This window comes from Engraulis encrasicolus, chromosome 5 (assembly GCF_034702125.1).
Source record: "Engraulis encrasicolus isolate BLACKSEA-1 chromosome 5, IST_EnEncr_1.0, whole genome shotgun sequence".
Taxonomy (NCBI): domain Eukaryota; kingdom Metazoa; phylum Chordata; class Actinopteri; order Clupeiformes; family Engraulidae; genus Engraulis; species Engraulis encrasicolus.
In genome coordinates, this window is record NC_085861.1 from 26,175,446 (window position 1) to 26,190,445 (window position 15,000).

General features: G+C 44.9%; 1 protein-coding gene across 1 annotated transcript in view; it reads right to left on the bottom strand.

Annotated features, from left to right (window-relative positions):
- ascc3 (activating signal cointegrator 1 complex subunit 3) overlaps positions 1-15,000 on the bottom strand; it is a 291,707-nt gene that overhangs the window by 187,537 nt on the left and 89,170 nt on the right. Inside the window, exons 8-9 of the mRNA XM_063199022.1 lie at positions 10,270-10,451; positions 4,601-4,736 (exon numbers count right to left, since the gene is read on the bottom strand). Coding sequence (XP_063055092.1) covers positions 4,601-4,736; positions 10,270-10,451 — 318 coding nt within the window. The remainder of the gene's footprint in view (positions 1-4,600; positions 4,737-10,269; positions 10,452-15,000) is intronic.

Here is a 15,000-nt window from a genome sequence, read left to right on the forward strand (position 1 = left end):
TATGAGCACACTATACATTGGCAGTGTTACACCTTCTACATCAGAGTTTCTCAACCTTTCTTGAACAAACGCCCCCTTGACCTCATGATAAGCCTGTCGACACCCCCCTTACTGTTAAAAAATGAAATAGACTAATGTCTCCCAATGACAACTGGGCACCCCCTTATGCCGTGTCCAGACCAAGAGCGAACTACGCTGCCTGGTAGCGTGGGTAGCAGAAGAAGTTTCGCCTTGAATTCGCTGTATTCGCTCCAGACGCAGCATTGACATGTTTGATTCAGCTAATCACATAACGGCTTTGGCTTGACAGCCTGGGACATTCGGATATATGAACGTTCTGATTGGTTTTCGCCGAACAGTGTCAGTGCGAATTCGCCTGCGATTAGATTTAGTTTAATCGTCAAAATTCGCTCTGGTCGCGCAAGAAGCTTCGCTCCTGGCGAATTCGCTTTGGTAGCGCAGGTCGCGTGCACTCCATAGAGAAATAATGACTTCCGTCGCTTCGTTCGCTCCTGGTCTGTACACGGCATTATCCTCCTCAACGCCCCCATAGGCCTCCCTAATGCCCCCTAGGGGGCTGTAGAGCCCTGTTGAGAGACACTACTCTATGTGGACATACAGACTGACATTGAAAGAATCTCTGCATGGGCATCTGGCATTTGCATTGACAAGTGTAAGGACCTCTGTATGATCGAAGGTCTGCCTGTGATGCATTGCCTGTCCTGGGCTAAGAGAAGCACAAAAAATCTGCAGTGGCTTCTTCTCCAGGATCAATTGGCTTCCGTGAGGATGTACGTATATGCCAAAGTGCAAAAAAAATAACACCTCCAAACGCTGAAGTGCTGATCTATAATAGTGATATATGCATGAATATTGATTCAACTTTTTCATTTAGTGTCAAGTATACAAAATAAATCTGACATTAAGCTCCTAACAGGGAGGACATTTTAAGACTTTTTCGCAGCCTTTTTAATCAATAGGGCAGTTGAGAGATGACAGGGCGAATGAGTGGGAGAGAGAAATGGGAGATAGCATCAAAATACCATCTCGGGCCAGAATCGAAGTTGTGAGCTCCCGACTTCCCATCCTTCATTATGGTATGGGCACCTTAGCCAACTAACAGCATGGCATCACTCATACTCTGGCTTCTCTTCATCTGACAGAGCAAGCTGAGGAAGGCATCTAAGGAAAGCATGAGGAACAGCTACTGTAGATGCTGGATAAGGGTTGGGGGGACATTGCAAACATTACAAAGCTAATGAGTGAACCAGAATTATAAAAGTTGGCCAGACAAAGCACTCAATAAGAGTTTAAAAGGCAGCTATAGCCAGGGTAGGCTGGGTTAGTAAAAGAAACGAAGTATCCAAGGCGCTCTTCCGTTAAAATAGCTTTATTAAATGGCTATATCATTGTTGAAAAGTTAAAAACGCCAACATTTTTCGGCCAAGGAGTGGCCTTCATCAGGGCAGAGTCAATAGTGGAAGCGTCCACTGGGTCAGTATTGAGTGTTAGGGTACAGGGTTTGGCAGTGAGTTGGGCTAGACCCCGGCTGCCTAAATCTACTGTGCATAGGGGTGTACATAATATTCGATTTCAATCGATGCATCGATTTTACGGTGGGCGATTCAATTAACCGATTCATCTACAAGAGAATAGATTAATGGTTATTAACAATTCACAAATAAGCCTAGCCTCTAAGGCAAAAAAGAAACTTTGATTTGAATATAAATTAATCATTTCATGGAGCATGGCTGATGGCAAAAAAGAACATTTGATCAACTTTTTTTAATTCTTCTGATCTCTTTGATTTTTATCACTTTTTCACGTATTTTGTCTTTTCTGAATTTTTTCTATTTATTTCTATGTATTTATTGACTCAGAGGGCAGGCATAAGAGTTCATATGTGCTTGGACTACTAGTTTATGCACAAATGGCAAATTAAGTGCTTTGAACTTTGAAGTTTTGAACTTTGATTCTTAGTATCGAAAATAATCGAATCGTTGACCTAAGACATTTGATATCGAATCGAATCGATTTACACCCCTAACTGTGCAGTAGCGAGAGCTGTCACCTTGGAGACGAGAGCTAAAAGCCTGATGCCCCCACGCCTCCCACCACTAACTCGTGAGTGCAGCATGCACACACGCACGTGCACACACAGCAAAACTCAGCCTGTGTGACAAACAAACCAAGCAATGGTCACCATTCTAAACAAAATAACAGGCACCAATACACACTGTGCAGTACTAAAACACAAACATACAGTACAACAGCAAAAACACTGAATTAAGACCTGTCATACAGTGGTCAATGAACTTATTTTGGGCTCAGACGTTGGGTAGTGCAACCACAGCTATAGCCCATGAATAAATTAGAAATTGGTAATAGATGTACAGCAATGAATATGCTGCAATGAATATGCAATTAATAATAAATAATATAAAATGTCATTGACCCACAAACACACACAATACTGTAATAGAGCAAAGACAAAAATAAACATTACAGTAATGCACAGCTCAACAACAGCACAAAAAACAAAACATATGAACACAGATACATACTGCACAAACACTATCACACACACAAGAAGGCAGATCAATACGTATATTGATAGAATGTGCCCGTCTCTCTCGCCCTCGTACTGAACATACAGTATCCTCTAAAATAAACATGAGTCTGTTAAATTTACATGTGTCCTCCTATTTACAATCATGGACACATCACCCACAAAAGCATGCTGGCACTCACGCAAGCAAACACGCACGCAAGCACACACGCACACACCCACAGCGCCTGAACAGCTGCACTCTGTGTAGTCTTGATCTGGCCACCATGCTCTCAGATGAAACACCTGCTACCCAAGCTAAAAAACATGCCTCCACAAACACATGCATGCAGTGAGACACACACACACACACACACACACAAACACACACACACACACACACACACAAACACACGTGCGCCCACACACACACACACACACACACACACACACACACACACACACGTGCGCTCACACAGACACAAGCTCGCAGACAGGTGCACACACACACTCACGCGCAAAACACACGCAAACACACGCAAACACACGCAAACACACGCAAACACACACATACACACACACACACACACACGCGCAAACACGCAAACACGCATGCAAACACGCACGCAAACACGCACACGCACAGAGGAATGCACTAATGAGTTTATGCAAATCAGCAGTGAGGCAAACACCGAGAGGAATTAAAATGAAGATATCATAAAAATGGGATTAAAACAAAAAGGTAATCCTGAGGTGGATAATGCGCAATAATGGCTCAATCTACCACAACCCACACCACATACAGGCTCAGGAGACACAAAACAGGGCCCTCAAGACCTTCGTACGGGCGCACGTATGCACACACACGCACCTCCATTAACATGGATTAAAGAAATGAAAAACGGTAAGTTTCGGGGCTGTACTTATACCTTCATTGATACCTTCACTTCTTATTTTCTCTCTCTCCAATTATACTGATGGAAGTAATTGGGGCGGAGGTAGAAAGTGAAGGCATCAATGTGTGTCGAAGCGCGCAGAAGGTGTTAGTACATCTGTCTTTATAGTACACACTTTCCACAGCATAAAAAAGCCACGTTTAAAGTTGCGTAACCAAACTTTGCTTCATGTCAATGGTCATAAAAACCTATGTAAACAGTACAAACGTGGAACGCGTGGAAGACTTTGGACGCATATAACGACAGCCCCGAAACTTACCGTTGGCCATGCAGAGTAGCTACAAATGCTAACTGGAGTGACAGCGTGTCTGACTGACTGGGAGGTCACACAACGCTCAGAGGCATACATCATCTCACTTCTGAAAAGAACATATTTCATTGTTAAAGTACGGTGGTCTGTTCCTTTAAAGGACACTACTGAGCAAAAGCATCTCACTAGGGGTCGATTCGAAACGGAAGGCAGTGACTCGATGACTCCCTTCCTACATGAACAGGTCTCCGATTAGATAGGTGAAGTTAGCTGGTGAAGCAGCCGTTACGAACGGCACTTACACGAGTGCGCTGCCCTGCGCATTCGATGCTATTCTATGGCGGGAGTTACGTTCATCACGTTAGCGCTTAGCTTACGCATGGTATTTGAATGGTGAGTGACCGTCAGACGTCGGAATCGTAAAATAGGCTATAAATAGATCTAGCGTCCGCATATTTAGATACTACAATGTTGATGTATCCCTTCGATTCTCAATATCTACATACATAAGTATCAGAATAAATAGTATTATAAGGCAGTAGCTTCGGTAGTAGCCATGTTTGTTTTTCAGGTTTCTGGTTGAGAGGGAGGTGGCGCAAAGCATTTTGGGTACAAGGCAGCACAAGTCAGCATGCTGACCTCAAATATCCCTGTTACGCTCATCATGTCAACTGGCAAGGGAGGAAATAAAGCAATTTTTCGTTTCAACCCACACTTAATGACTCGATGTCCAGTTAGCTCACTGGAAGGACAGCTGCCTTCCCCGTTTCGAATCGACCCTCAATCACTGACCAAAAGAGGCGGGCTCTTTTCCAATATGAACAGAGACTGGATGTGACATCATACCTTGGCTCCTCCCACAAAGGCAGATGTTTTGATGGCCTCGGCGAATGAGTCGTAGACGTGCGGGTAGCGAATCCTCTCGTATTCACGGTGGCGGGTCAGGATGGGGGATCGACGCGCCGTTAACAAGGCCTGCTCCCTGTAGAACACGCGCACACACAAAAACACGCACACACACAAAAACACGCACACACACACAAACACACGCACATACACACAAGCTTAGATGATATCCAGACAATTTGACTGTTCCTGCCAAGCAAAGCTGTGTGTGTGTGTGTGTGTGTGTGTGTGTGTGTGTGTGTGTGTGTGTGTGTGTGTGTGTGTGTGTGTGTGTGTGTGTGTGTGTGTGTGTGTGTGTGTGTGTGTGTGTGTATGTGTGTGTGTGTGTGTGTGTGTGTGTATGTGTATGTGTATGTGTGTGTGTGTGTGTGTGTGTGTGTGTGTGTGTGTGTGTGTGTGTGTGTGTGTGTGTGTGTGTGTGTGTGTGTGTGTGTGTGTGTGTAAAACACTGTACTGCAGGCTTCTAATCCTGAGAGTAACTAGGTGGCTACTACAGTAGCCACAGCACAGCTCCACAGCTCAGATCAGCTGACCAACTAAACAGCAAGTTTCAAAATGACTGCCTACGAATGAGGTGAATGTGAATGCTTGTGTGTGTGTGTGTGTGTGTGTGTGTGTGTGTGTGTGTGTGTGTGTGTGTGTGTGTGTGTCAGGGCTTAACACTAACACACGCCAGGTAGCCAAATGCGGGTGAAAGTCGGCGTTGGCTAGTAGATACCGAAGGTTCACTAGCCATTCTGGCGGGTCCGTCACTATTCTAAATGATGAGGCACCGCATTTTGTAGTTTTTTCCCTCGGACCGTCTTTGCTACAAACGCAATGCAATGCGATTTCGCGAGCCTACAATACCCATGAAGCACCTGTGTCACGTGTCACCTGTGTCTCACGCCCGAGAGGAATCTGATAGAGCTAATCTTGCGAATATGAGTGGCAGCAGCGAGCTACCGGCACATCAGCGCGCGTCACTGAAAACCTTCACGTGAAAATAAAGTAGCGAAGTTCATCTCAACTGACCTGTTTTGGGATCTGTCATTAGTACAATGCATAGTAGTAGTGGACATTAAAATGACCAAGGCGAGAGGAGAACACCTCAGTCTTGAGAAAGTCTTGAGACTAATTAGCGCAGTGATGATAAGACAAGGACACATGCGGCATTAATAATGTTCGGTTTAAATCATTTTCTGATTTGCCTGTATGTCTTCATACCTTAATATTCCTCCATGATTCTTGTGCCGTTGTTCCCGACTGTCAAACAGGGCTTAAACAACGCGCAGTAGTAGCCTTCCAGACAGTACAAAATCATGTCCCATGTCCCTTCGCATGTGCCCATCTTGCTTTGCGTCCGTTTATATTTTAAACAACTCAATAGGCCTATTAAACGGAATGAAAGGAAGTCGTAGCTCCTTCTGTAGTTACCGGCCGCATATGTGTGTGCCTTCTAGTAGATAGCCTACTTTTATGAGAAAATATTCCAGAAGAGGTGTTATTCCACATCCATGACCGAGGACATGCGAAGCTTGGCAATGACTTTGCACTATCTAACTTACTTTGCGCATCGAAAGTGCCCTTCAGATCAAAGACAGAAATATTTTGCTCTCATGTAGCTTACATTTGTGCCCCTCCACAACACTGTGCTTGGTGTTTCTGCACGGCTATGCCATTCCTCAGATAAGTTAATCTGTTCTTATAGCATGCATGCATGCATGGACATTGGACCAGTTAACAACAATTCTAGTTATTATATTATATTATATTATATTATATTATATTATATTATATTATATTATATTATATTATATTATATTATGTTATGTTATATTATGTTATATTATCCTACATTACATATACAGCCTATTATATAATTCATTAAAGCTGCTATGATGGTTAAGAAAATTATGGCTAGTGAAAAGGCCCAATGGCTAGTGAGTCAGGAAAACCACTAGCCAAAATGGCTGGTAAGCGAAAAAGTTAGTGTAAAGCACTGGTGTGTGTGTGTGTGTGTGTGTGTGTGTGTGTGTGTGTGTGTGTGTGTGTGTGTGTGTGTGTGTGTGTGTGTGTGTGTGTGTGTGTGTGTGTGTGTATCAGCGTGTGAATATCAGCGTGTGAGTGCAAAGGGGTAGTATGTCTATTCATATCTTCATGTCTAGGGATACGTGTATGTTGTACCAGCGTCGCCTCCCTAATGCTGTCACTTACCTCTCTGGGTAATCTCCACACACACACACAGACACACACACACACACACACACACACGCAAACGCACACGCACACGCACACACACGCAAACGCACACACGCAAACGCACACACGCAAATGCACACACACACACGCTCTGCTGTGCTCAGTCACGCAGCGTTCTTTTAATCAAACAGGCCACTGGTCCTTTTCTAGCGTGCAAAATTAAACATTGAAAGAGAAGAAAAAAAAAGATTAAATGAAAACAGAAAAAAAAATGAAGGAAGGAGAAACTGATAGGGGCAAGAGGGACTGAATGAGCATCCTCCATATTCAGCGCTTCCCTTTCATATTCATCCTTCCTTTTTTTTAAATCTTCTTTTTTCCCTATCTGCTCTTTCTTCCTTGTTTTTTCACTTTGTCTTTCTTTTTCCTTTCCATCCTCTCCATTTCTTCTAAATTCTATCGTTTCCTTTCAACTTTTGTCTCTCCTACTTCTCTCTCCTTTTTCTTCTAAATTCTATAATTTCCTGTCATCTCTTCCCTCAAGTCTCCTCTTTCCCTCTTCCTACTCTTTCCAGTGTTTCCTCTCTGCTCTCCTCTGTGATCAAGTATGTGCACAGCTGCCCGTTTCGATAGTGATCAAAGGGGCCAGCTGACCCACTAGGGTCAACGTATGGCTGCCTTGTGCATGCACTTGCTGATTCATTCATATGTAACACACGCGGGGAGGAGAGAATGAGAGGGAGAGAGAGAGAGAGAGAAACTGTGTGTGTGTGTGTGTGTGTGTGTGTGTGTGTGTGTGTGTGTGTGTGTGTGTGTGTGTGTGTGTGTGTGTGTGTGTGTGTGTGTGTGTGTGTGTGTGTGTGTGCGTGCGTGCGTGCGTGTGTGTGTGCGTAGAAAGATTTCTGCTTATTTGCCCATGATAGGAACGGCGATAACAAAGATTACAGGACAGATTGCCTTTTCAGTGTCTCTGTTCCGTGGATTTACGCAGGTAGATTTGTCGGTCTCTTCTCTCGCAAATATCAACCTGGGTGACGGTGACACTTGCAGCGAATGTGCTTGTTAAAGGGACACTCCACCCATTTTGCATTAGGCTTTCCATTGCTAGACACCCAGTCATACTTTTGAATGGTCTTGCAAAAATCTCTAAATTCCCCCTGAGATAGGAGAAACCCGCATTCATCTCTTAACACTTCCTATGTCAATGATGTAAAAATGGTCATTTTGCATCATCGACATAGGAAGTGCAAGAGAGGTGGATTTCTGTTGAGACTACAAGCCTTTTTCCCACCTTTTCAACCCCGCCCATAGGGGGTTGGACCTAATGCTCTAACAGACCTATCACAGATCAGTGTCCCAGTGCTTTTGAAATCACTGGCATTGAGGCTCCGGTAAGCAGTGTTGCCAGATTGGACTGTTTCCCACCCAATTGGGCTGCTTGAGATAGCCGTCTGCGGGTAAAAATGGCATTTTACAGGAAAACTCGCCCAATCTTTCCCATCGACATCAATAGAATTGGGCGGGATTTAGTGCTTCCAGGTGGGTTTTGAGCATTTTTTGGGCTGGAAATCATCAGCCTCATCTGGCAACACTGCCAGTAAGTCACTGGCATAGCTGGAAAGGAGAAGCTGGACCACACTGCAGCTTAGTTTTCAAGACTTTATTTTTTGCACACACCCGACCAACGTTTCGGTGTTGCTACACCTTCTTCAGAGTCAAATGATAGCAAGAGAGAGACACATATTTCAAGACTTGACATTCACAGGTGATCCCACTTGGTTTGGCTAAATTGGTCTCATCTCATTGTAGGTAATTGACCCCACCCCCCAACACCAGGACAAGATTGCAGACAATTAGACAGAGAGGCTTCGTAGAAAGGCATTTTGGATTCATACTCTAAATTCAGTGGAGCCTCAGGGCATAAATGAGGAACACAATATGTCTTGCTCTCTGTAACAAATTGTTCCAGCATCGCGGCTGTGGTCTTGTAATAATTGTAGCTGTGGTTTTATTGACAATGTTCTTTGTGTATTGTTTTTTTTCACTTTTTTATTTTGTTTTGGGAAGTTGGCAAGCTGTCTAATTGTCTACAATTTTGTCCTGGTGTTGGGGGGTGGGGTCAATTACCTGCAATGAGATCAGACCAATTTAGCCAAACCAAGTAGGATCACCTGTGAATGTCAAGTCTTGAAATGTGTGTCTCTCTCTTGCTATCATTTGACTCTGAAGAAGGTGTAGCAACACAGAACCGTTGGTCGCGTATGTGCACAAAATAAAGTCTTGAAAACTAAGCTGCAGTGTGCTCCAGCTTCTCCTTTCCAGTGATGTCTGTCCCACTGTGATGCACCTGCAAGCAGGGTTGCCAGATGAGGCTGATGATTTCCAGCCCAAGAAATGCTCAAAACCAGCCTAGAAGCTCAAAATCCCGCCCAATTCTATTGATTTCTATGGCTAAAATTGGGCGGGTTTTTCTGCTAAATGCCATTTTTACCCGCACACGACCATCCTAAGCAGCCCAATTGGGCGGGAAACAGCCCAATCTGGCAACACTGCCTGCAAGCTGAGGGAGGGATGATGCATAGAGTCCCAAATAACTGGGTGTGGCCTGTGGAACTTGAGCATCGCAGTGCATTATGGGGATTGTTGTCACAAATCCACAAGCACTAAAAAGTCATTTTCTGCCTTTTCTTGGCCAAGAAGGCACCAAATTAGAAATGTATGTTACTATTCTACTATAAATATGACCCAATTTCAGTAACATATTCATGTCTCCACCGGTGGAATGCCCCTTTAATATAGCAGCCTTTGCCACTCGTTGAGTATGGTCCACCTGGATTACCAAGACAATAGCTGTGATTAGTGGGCGTGTTCTTGGTCTAATGGCCCAGTAGTTAGCAGCAGCCAACCAGCAGCTAGTCAAGTAGCTTACGTAGGTAATTGCCTTCAAGTGCAAGGGAGCACACACCCAGAGAAACACCTAAAGCAAAAGCGGACACAGGAGCCATCTGGCCATCCTGTGTGTGTGCTTACATGTGCGTGTGTGTGTTAGGGGTAAGCGATCTGACGATATGAAAACGTGAAGAACGAGAAAGAGTAGCGGATCATAGACGATCTGCCAAAGTGGAGAAATCGTTTCGATCGTGTGACCAATGAGCCCAACAACTTTGTAACAATTCAGCTCTGGCTTAATGCCAGGGGAAAGCCACAGCGCTATTTTTTCCACGGGTGCAACTATATTCATTCAAATCTGTCCAGAAAGGGTTGTGGCCAAAGATTGCCTGTTTTTTGTTTTTATTTTTGATAGAAAATCATGATAAAAAAGTCAAAATCAAGATTTTATGTAAAAAAAAATTGTGATATGAAAAATGTTCCATATCACCCACCTCTAGTGTGTGTGTACATGTGCGTGTGTGTGTACTTCTCCTTACCTCTGCAGTCTCATCTCTTTGGGTTCGAAGGCGAAGGCGGGCTCTGCGTAGTCGGTCTGTCCGTCATCGGTGCGCCTGTCGCGTCGCCGCTCCCTCTTCTCCTCTCTCCGCTGCAGCTTCATCATCTGGCGCTCCTGCTCCGACTGGATGGTAACCTGGCAACCGTATGCCGGCCGCCCGCCCTCGGCAGCACCTGCACACAAACAACGACGACAACAATAAACAACAGGACTGCACAAGTGAAACATTGACAGACACAGAGAAGTTTGATAGTGCACCACCACCACCATTCTTACAGGGTGTCGCAACTGCCGATATCCAAGTGCAGAGATGGACTCAGCAAAGTAGATATGTCCAGTGTGTCTACTCACTACTTTTCCGGGTGGTACTGCACTCTAGGGGTGCCAACGAGTGAATGCAGACTCCATTCGAATGAATGGGCTGCGCTGTCTCGACAGCGCCCTCTAGGTGAACTGCAGGCATGGGGGGATACACTGGACATATCTCCTTTGCTGATTCTATCTCTGCACTTGGATATCAACGGTTGCGACTTCTCTGTGCCTGGATTTACATGTCAAGAACTCCGCTACTCTACGGAATGAACATTTAAGTCATTTTGAGGCCCGCAAATGGGTGGAAAGTACAGGTTTATAAGGATGGCTAATTCGATGCCCGGATTAACCACGGCAAACGCCCTATGTTAGCATCGGCTAACTAGCGCTTGACTTCGGATTGCAGGGGACCTATGAGGGTGAGGTATGCGGCAAAAGTTATCGCTCAGCATCACTAGTTAACACTACGTAACCCATTTCACACCGGATTACCCCTTTAAGACTGTGTCTCACTCTGATGCACGTAGCTATATCTATTACTGTTACATTATGCAGATAATACAAAAACCTAATTGAGACGCATAAACACACACACATGTACACACACAAAACACACGTACATGTGCACACACAGGCATATATACAAATGTGCGCGCACACATGCACACGCACAGGCACACGCACACACACACACTTTCTTGAGGACAGGGCTGACAGACAGTAATTAATCTAACCTCCTGTGTTCTGGATGAGATACGAGCGTGGACGTTTTAATGGCGGATTAAGCCAGCCCTGGCCTATTGGACTTTATTACAGGCCTTTTGATCCGCCACTGACACAGAGCACTTAAGACCACAATAAGGTGGTCTGATATAGTACTATATAACCCCAAGAAATGTAACTCTCGCTCACTCACTCACAATCTCATTTCATTTCTATGAAATAACTACCTGTCAATATTAAACGTTGCATATGAGAGAAATAATGTGAGCCCAGCAGACATTCTGTCAGAACAACTCACGAACACACGCACACACGCACACACACACACAAACACACACACACACACACACACACACACACACACACACACACACACACACACACACACACACACACACACACACACACACACACACGCACACACGCACACACACACACAAACACACACACACACACACACAGGCTCACACAAGCAGGCACAGACACACACACACACACACAGGCTCACACAACAAGGTACACAAAGACGCACACACCAACACAGGTCTACCCACCCACAGTTAGGTGCCAAGACTTGAGAACTGTGCATGCCAACCTTTCTCCTAAATCCTGTCAAGATAGTACATGCTGGTTATGCGCACAGAAACACACACCTTGGCCAACCAGCAACTACCGGTAGCAGCAACAACCAGCAACTAAACTAGGCAAGCAGCTATCACAGACAACCTCATCAGGAGCAGGGCTTGAAAACGAAATTATTTTTCAATCGTTCCGTTCCGAACGGTTCAGGTAGGCCTTTGTTTAACGTTTTCGTTCCTGATTTCGTTCCGCCAACAAAATTTCGTTCCTGAACCGGTTCGGAACGCAAACATATTGTTCGTTCTTATCGTTCCGGAAGTGTTTTGCGGGCCTATCAAGTCTATTTTTATGGACTGTACCTTTATACCTAGATCAGGCATACCCATTAGTATATGCCCTTGATTTACACAGTAGCTACTCTATCCCCACATTCAGATGGGCTATCGCTCCCACATATAGCCTACAGACTTACTGTAGCCTATGAATAATTTCTTATCAAAAACCTTTCTGGATACGTGCTAAACTCCTTACCTGGCTGTAAGTTTTATCCATATGGAGATCATGCACTATAATTCCTAACCTTGCATGGTGTAGATATGGTGTAGCTGGTCTGTTGCTGACAAATATCTCCAATTTCCTGTTTAACTCTACAGCACAAACACTTCAATGTATGCTTCAGGGTATGCTTTAGTGAGATTTTATAAAATATATAGAGAACGAAATAAACTGTTATTAACCGGTTTTGTGGATTTCAGAATAACGTTTCTGTTCAGGAAGACCATTTCGTTTTCGTTTCTGTTTCTGCTCCTCATAAAATTGCGTAAAATTCCGTTCGTTCCCGTTTTCGGTTTTCGTTCCTTTAACCTGTTCGAAGCCCTGATCAGGAGTCCTACATATCCACACACACAGACACACACACACACGCACACCTCATACCATGGAAAACCTCAATACCATGGAAAGCCCCAATACCTCTGTGCACAGAGAAAAACACTTACAAACTGTCCTTGCCCATCCACCATAACAGAAGAGCCACCCATATTCACACCCCACTCCCATGCCCCTTGGGACTGGGCACTAGAGGAGCGGAGAGGAGAGGAGAGGAGAGGAGCAGAGAGGAGAGGAGAGGAGAGGAGAGGAGAAAAGACAGGAGAGGAAGGGAAGGGAAAAGAGAGGAGAAAAGAGAGGAGAGGAGAGGAGAAGAAGGGAAGGGAAAGGAGAGGACAGGAGAGAAGAGTGCTGGGGATTTGAATATTTATTGGTTTAAAAGCCCACAGTAAAAGCTAATTACCGGAGCAGAATTAGGAGCGTGACGCGGGCCGCATTATTAAGTGAAGGCCCACACACACACACACACCGTCACTGACACACACGCTGGCACGCATGCACACACACACACTGACACACAAGCTGGCACGTATACACACACGCACGCACACGCACACATGTGCACGCACGCACGCACGCACGCACACACGCAAGCTCAGGGGTGTTGTGCACCGCATGGGACACATTTCAAATGCACAGACGGGATGAAGAAAGACCTGCCTTAGGAACAGAAAAAGGTGACATGACGCGCGTGTGTGTGTGTGTGTGTGTGTGTGTGTGTGTGTGTGTGTGTGTGTGTGTGTGTGTGTGTTAAAGCAAGGGTGAGCGAGAGAGAGAGAGAGAGAGAGAGAGAGAGAGAGAGAGAGAGAGAGAGAGAGAGAGAGAGAGAGACGCATTTACTGATGTGCCATTCCTGGGTCATCAGACTGAGCAGGTGAATAGTCTTCCAACTGTGCACTACATCACCACTCTGTAAGACTAGGGACAGCAAGGGTTAAACCTGTCCATCACAGCCTCTCTCTGCCTCCCTCTGTTTCATTTCTATCTGTCAATCTCTCTCTCTCTCTCTCTCTCTCTCTCTCTCTCTCTCTCTCTCTCTCTCTCTCTGCAACATAACAGCTCAATAAAGCAGGCAGATTGCTCTTGGAAGCAGATGAGATGTGATGATTGCAGAGAGGCACAGAGGCTGATTGTCTGCATGATCTCCTCTTTATCTCCTAAAACACCTCCCATCTCCAATAACACTCCCATCCATCCATCCATCCATCCATCCATCCTTCCATCCATCCATCCATCCATCCATCCATCCTTCCATCCCTCTCTCCCACCAGCACTTCATCCCCCGACCACCGTACACACACTCATCTGCCCTTATCTCTCTTTCTCCCTCTCTGCATTTCATTATCTGTGTCCTTTCCCCACAGCCTATCCATCCAATTCATCCCTCTCCCACTCCTGCTCTTCCTCACCTCGTCTATCTCTCTTTTCATTCTTCTTCTTTCCCCTTTCCACTATCTCTTTGTCTCTGTCCGTCCTCTCATAACCCTCCGTATCCCCCTTGTTGGCTCATGTCATGGCCCTCACTCACAGTAAAATGGCCTCCAACTTCCTGCTTGAACACGAAACAAGACATATTTAAGCATTGGAACACTAAACAAAAAGCATACAAACACACAAACATGCCACACACTCACACTCACACACTCACTCTCTCTCTCTCTCTCTCTCTCTCTCTCTCTCTCTCTCTCTCTCTCTCTCTCTCTCTCTCTCTCTCTCTCTCTCTCTCTCTCTCTCTCTCTCTCTCTGTCTCTCTCTCTCTCTCTCTCTCTCTCTCTCACACACACACATTGTGTAATATCTAGACATGAGTCAGAGCCACTTTATTTTATGCTTTTAAGAGAAGGAAGAAAAAGAAAAGAAAACAGGATAAGTCAGATACGGGCAGTACACTGTAGCGAACGACAATGCTAACACGTAATTGTCAGCTACATCTGGTACGTTAATGACCTTGTCTTTTTTCGATCAACAGGTCTGATTTTTTTTAGATATTACTTATCCACTGTGAACCTTGGCTTCCACTGGCTTCTAATTTCAGGGGAAAAATAAAGAAAATGTTTGGTCTTTGCATTCTCCTAAAATCAGCTACCCACAGGGAGGCAGATGGCATAAATCTCATAATGTATTAAAGTTGTGCTATTTTTATAATACGTTATTGAATTCGATCACACTACTTTGGCCCTCTATACCCACGAGATCGTGTATGTGTGTG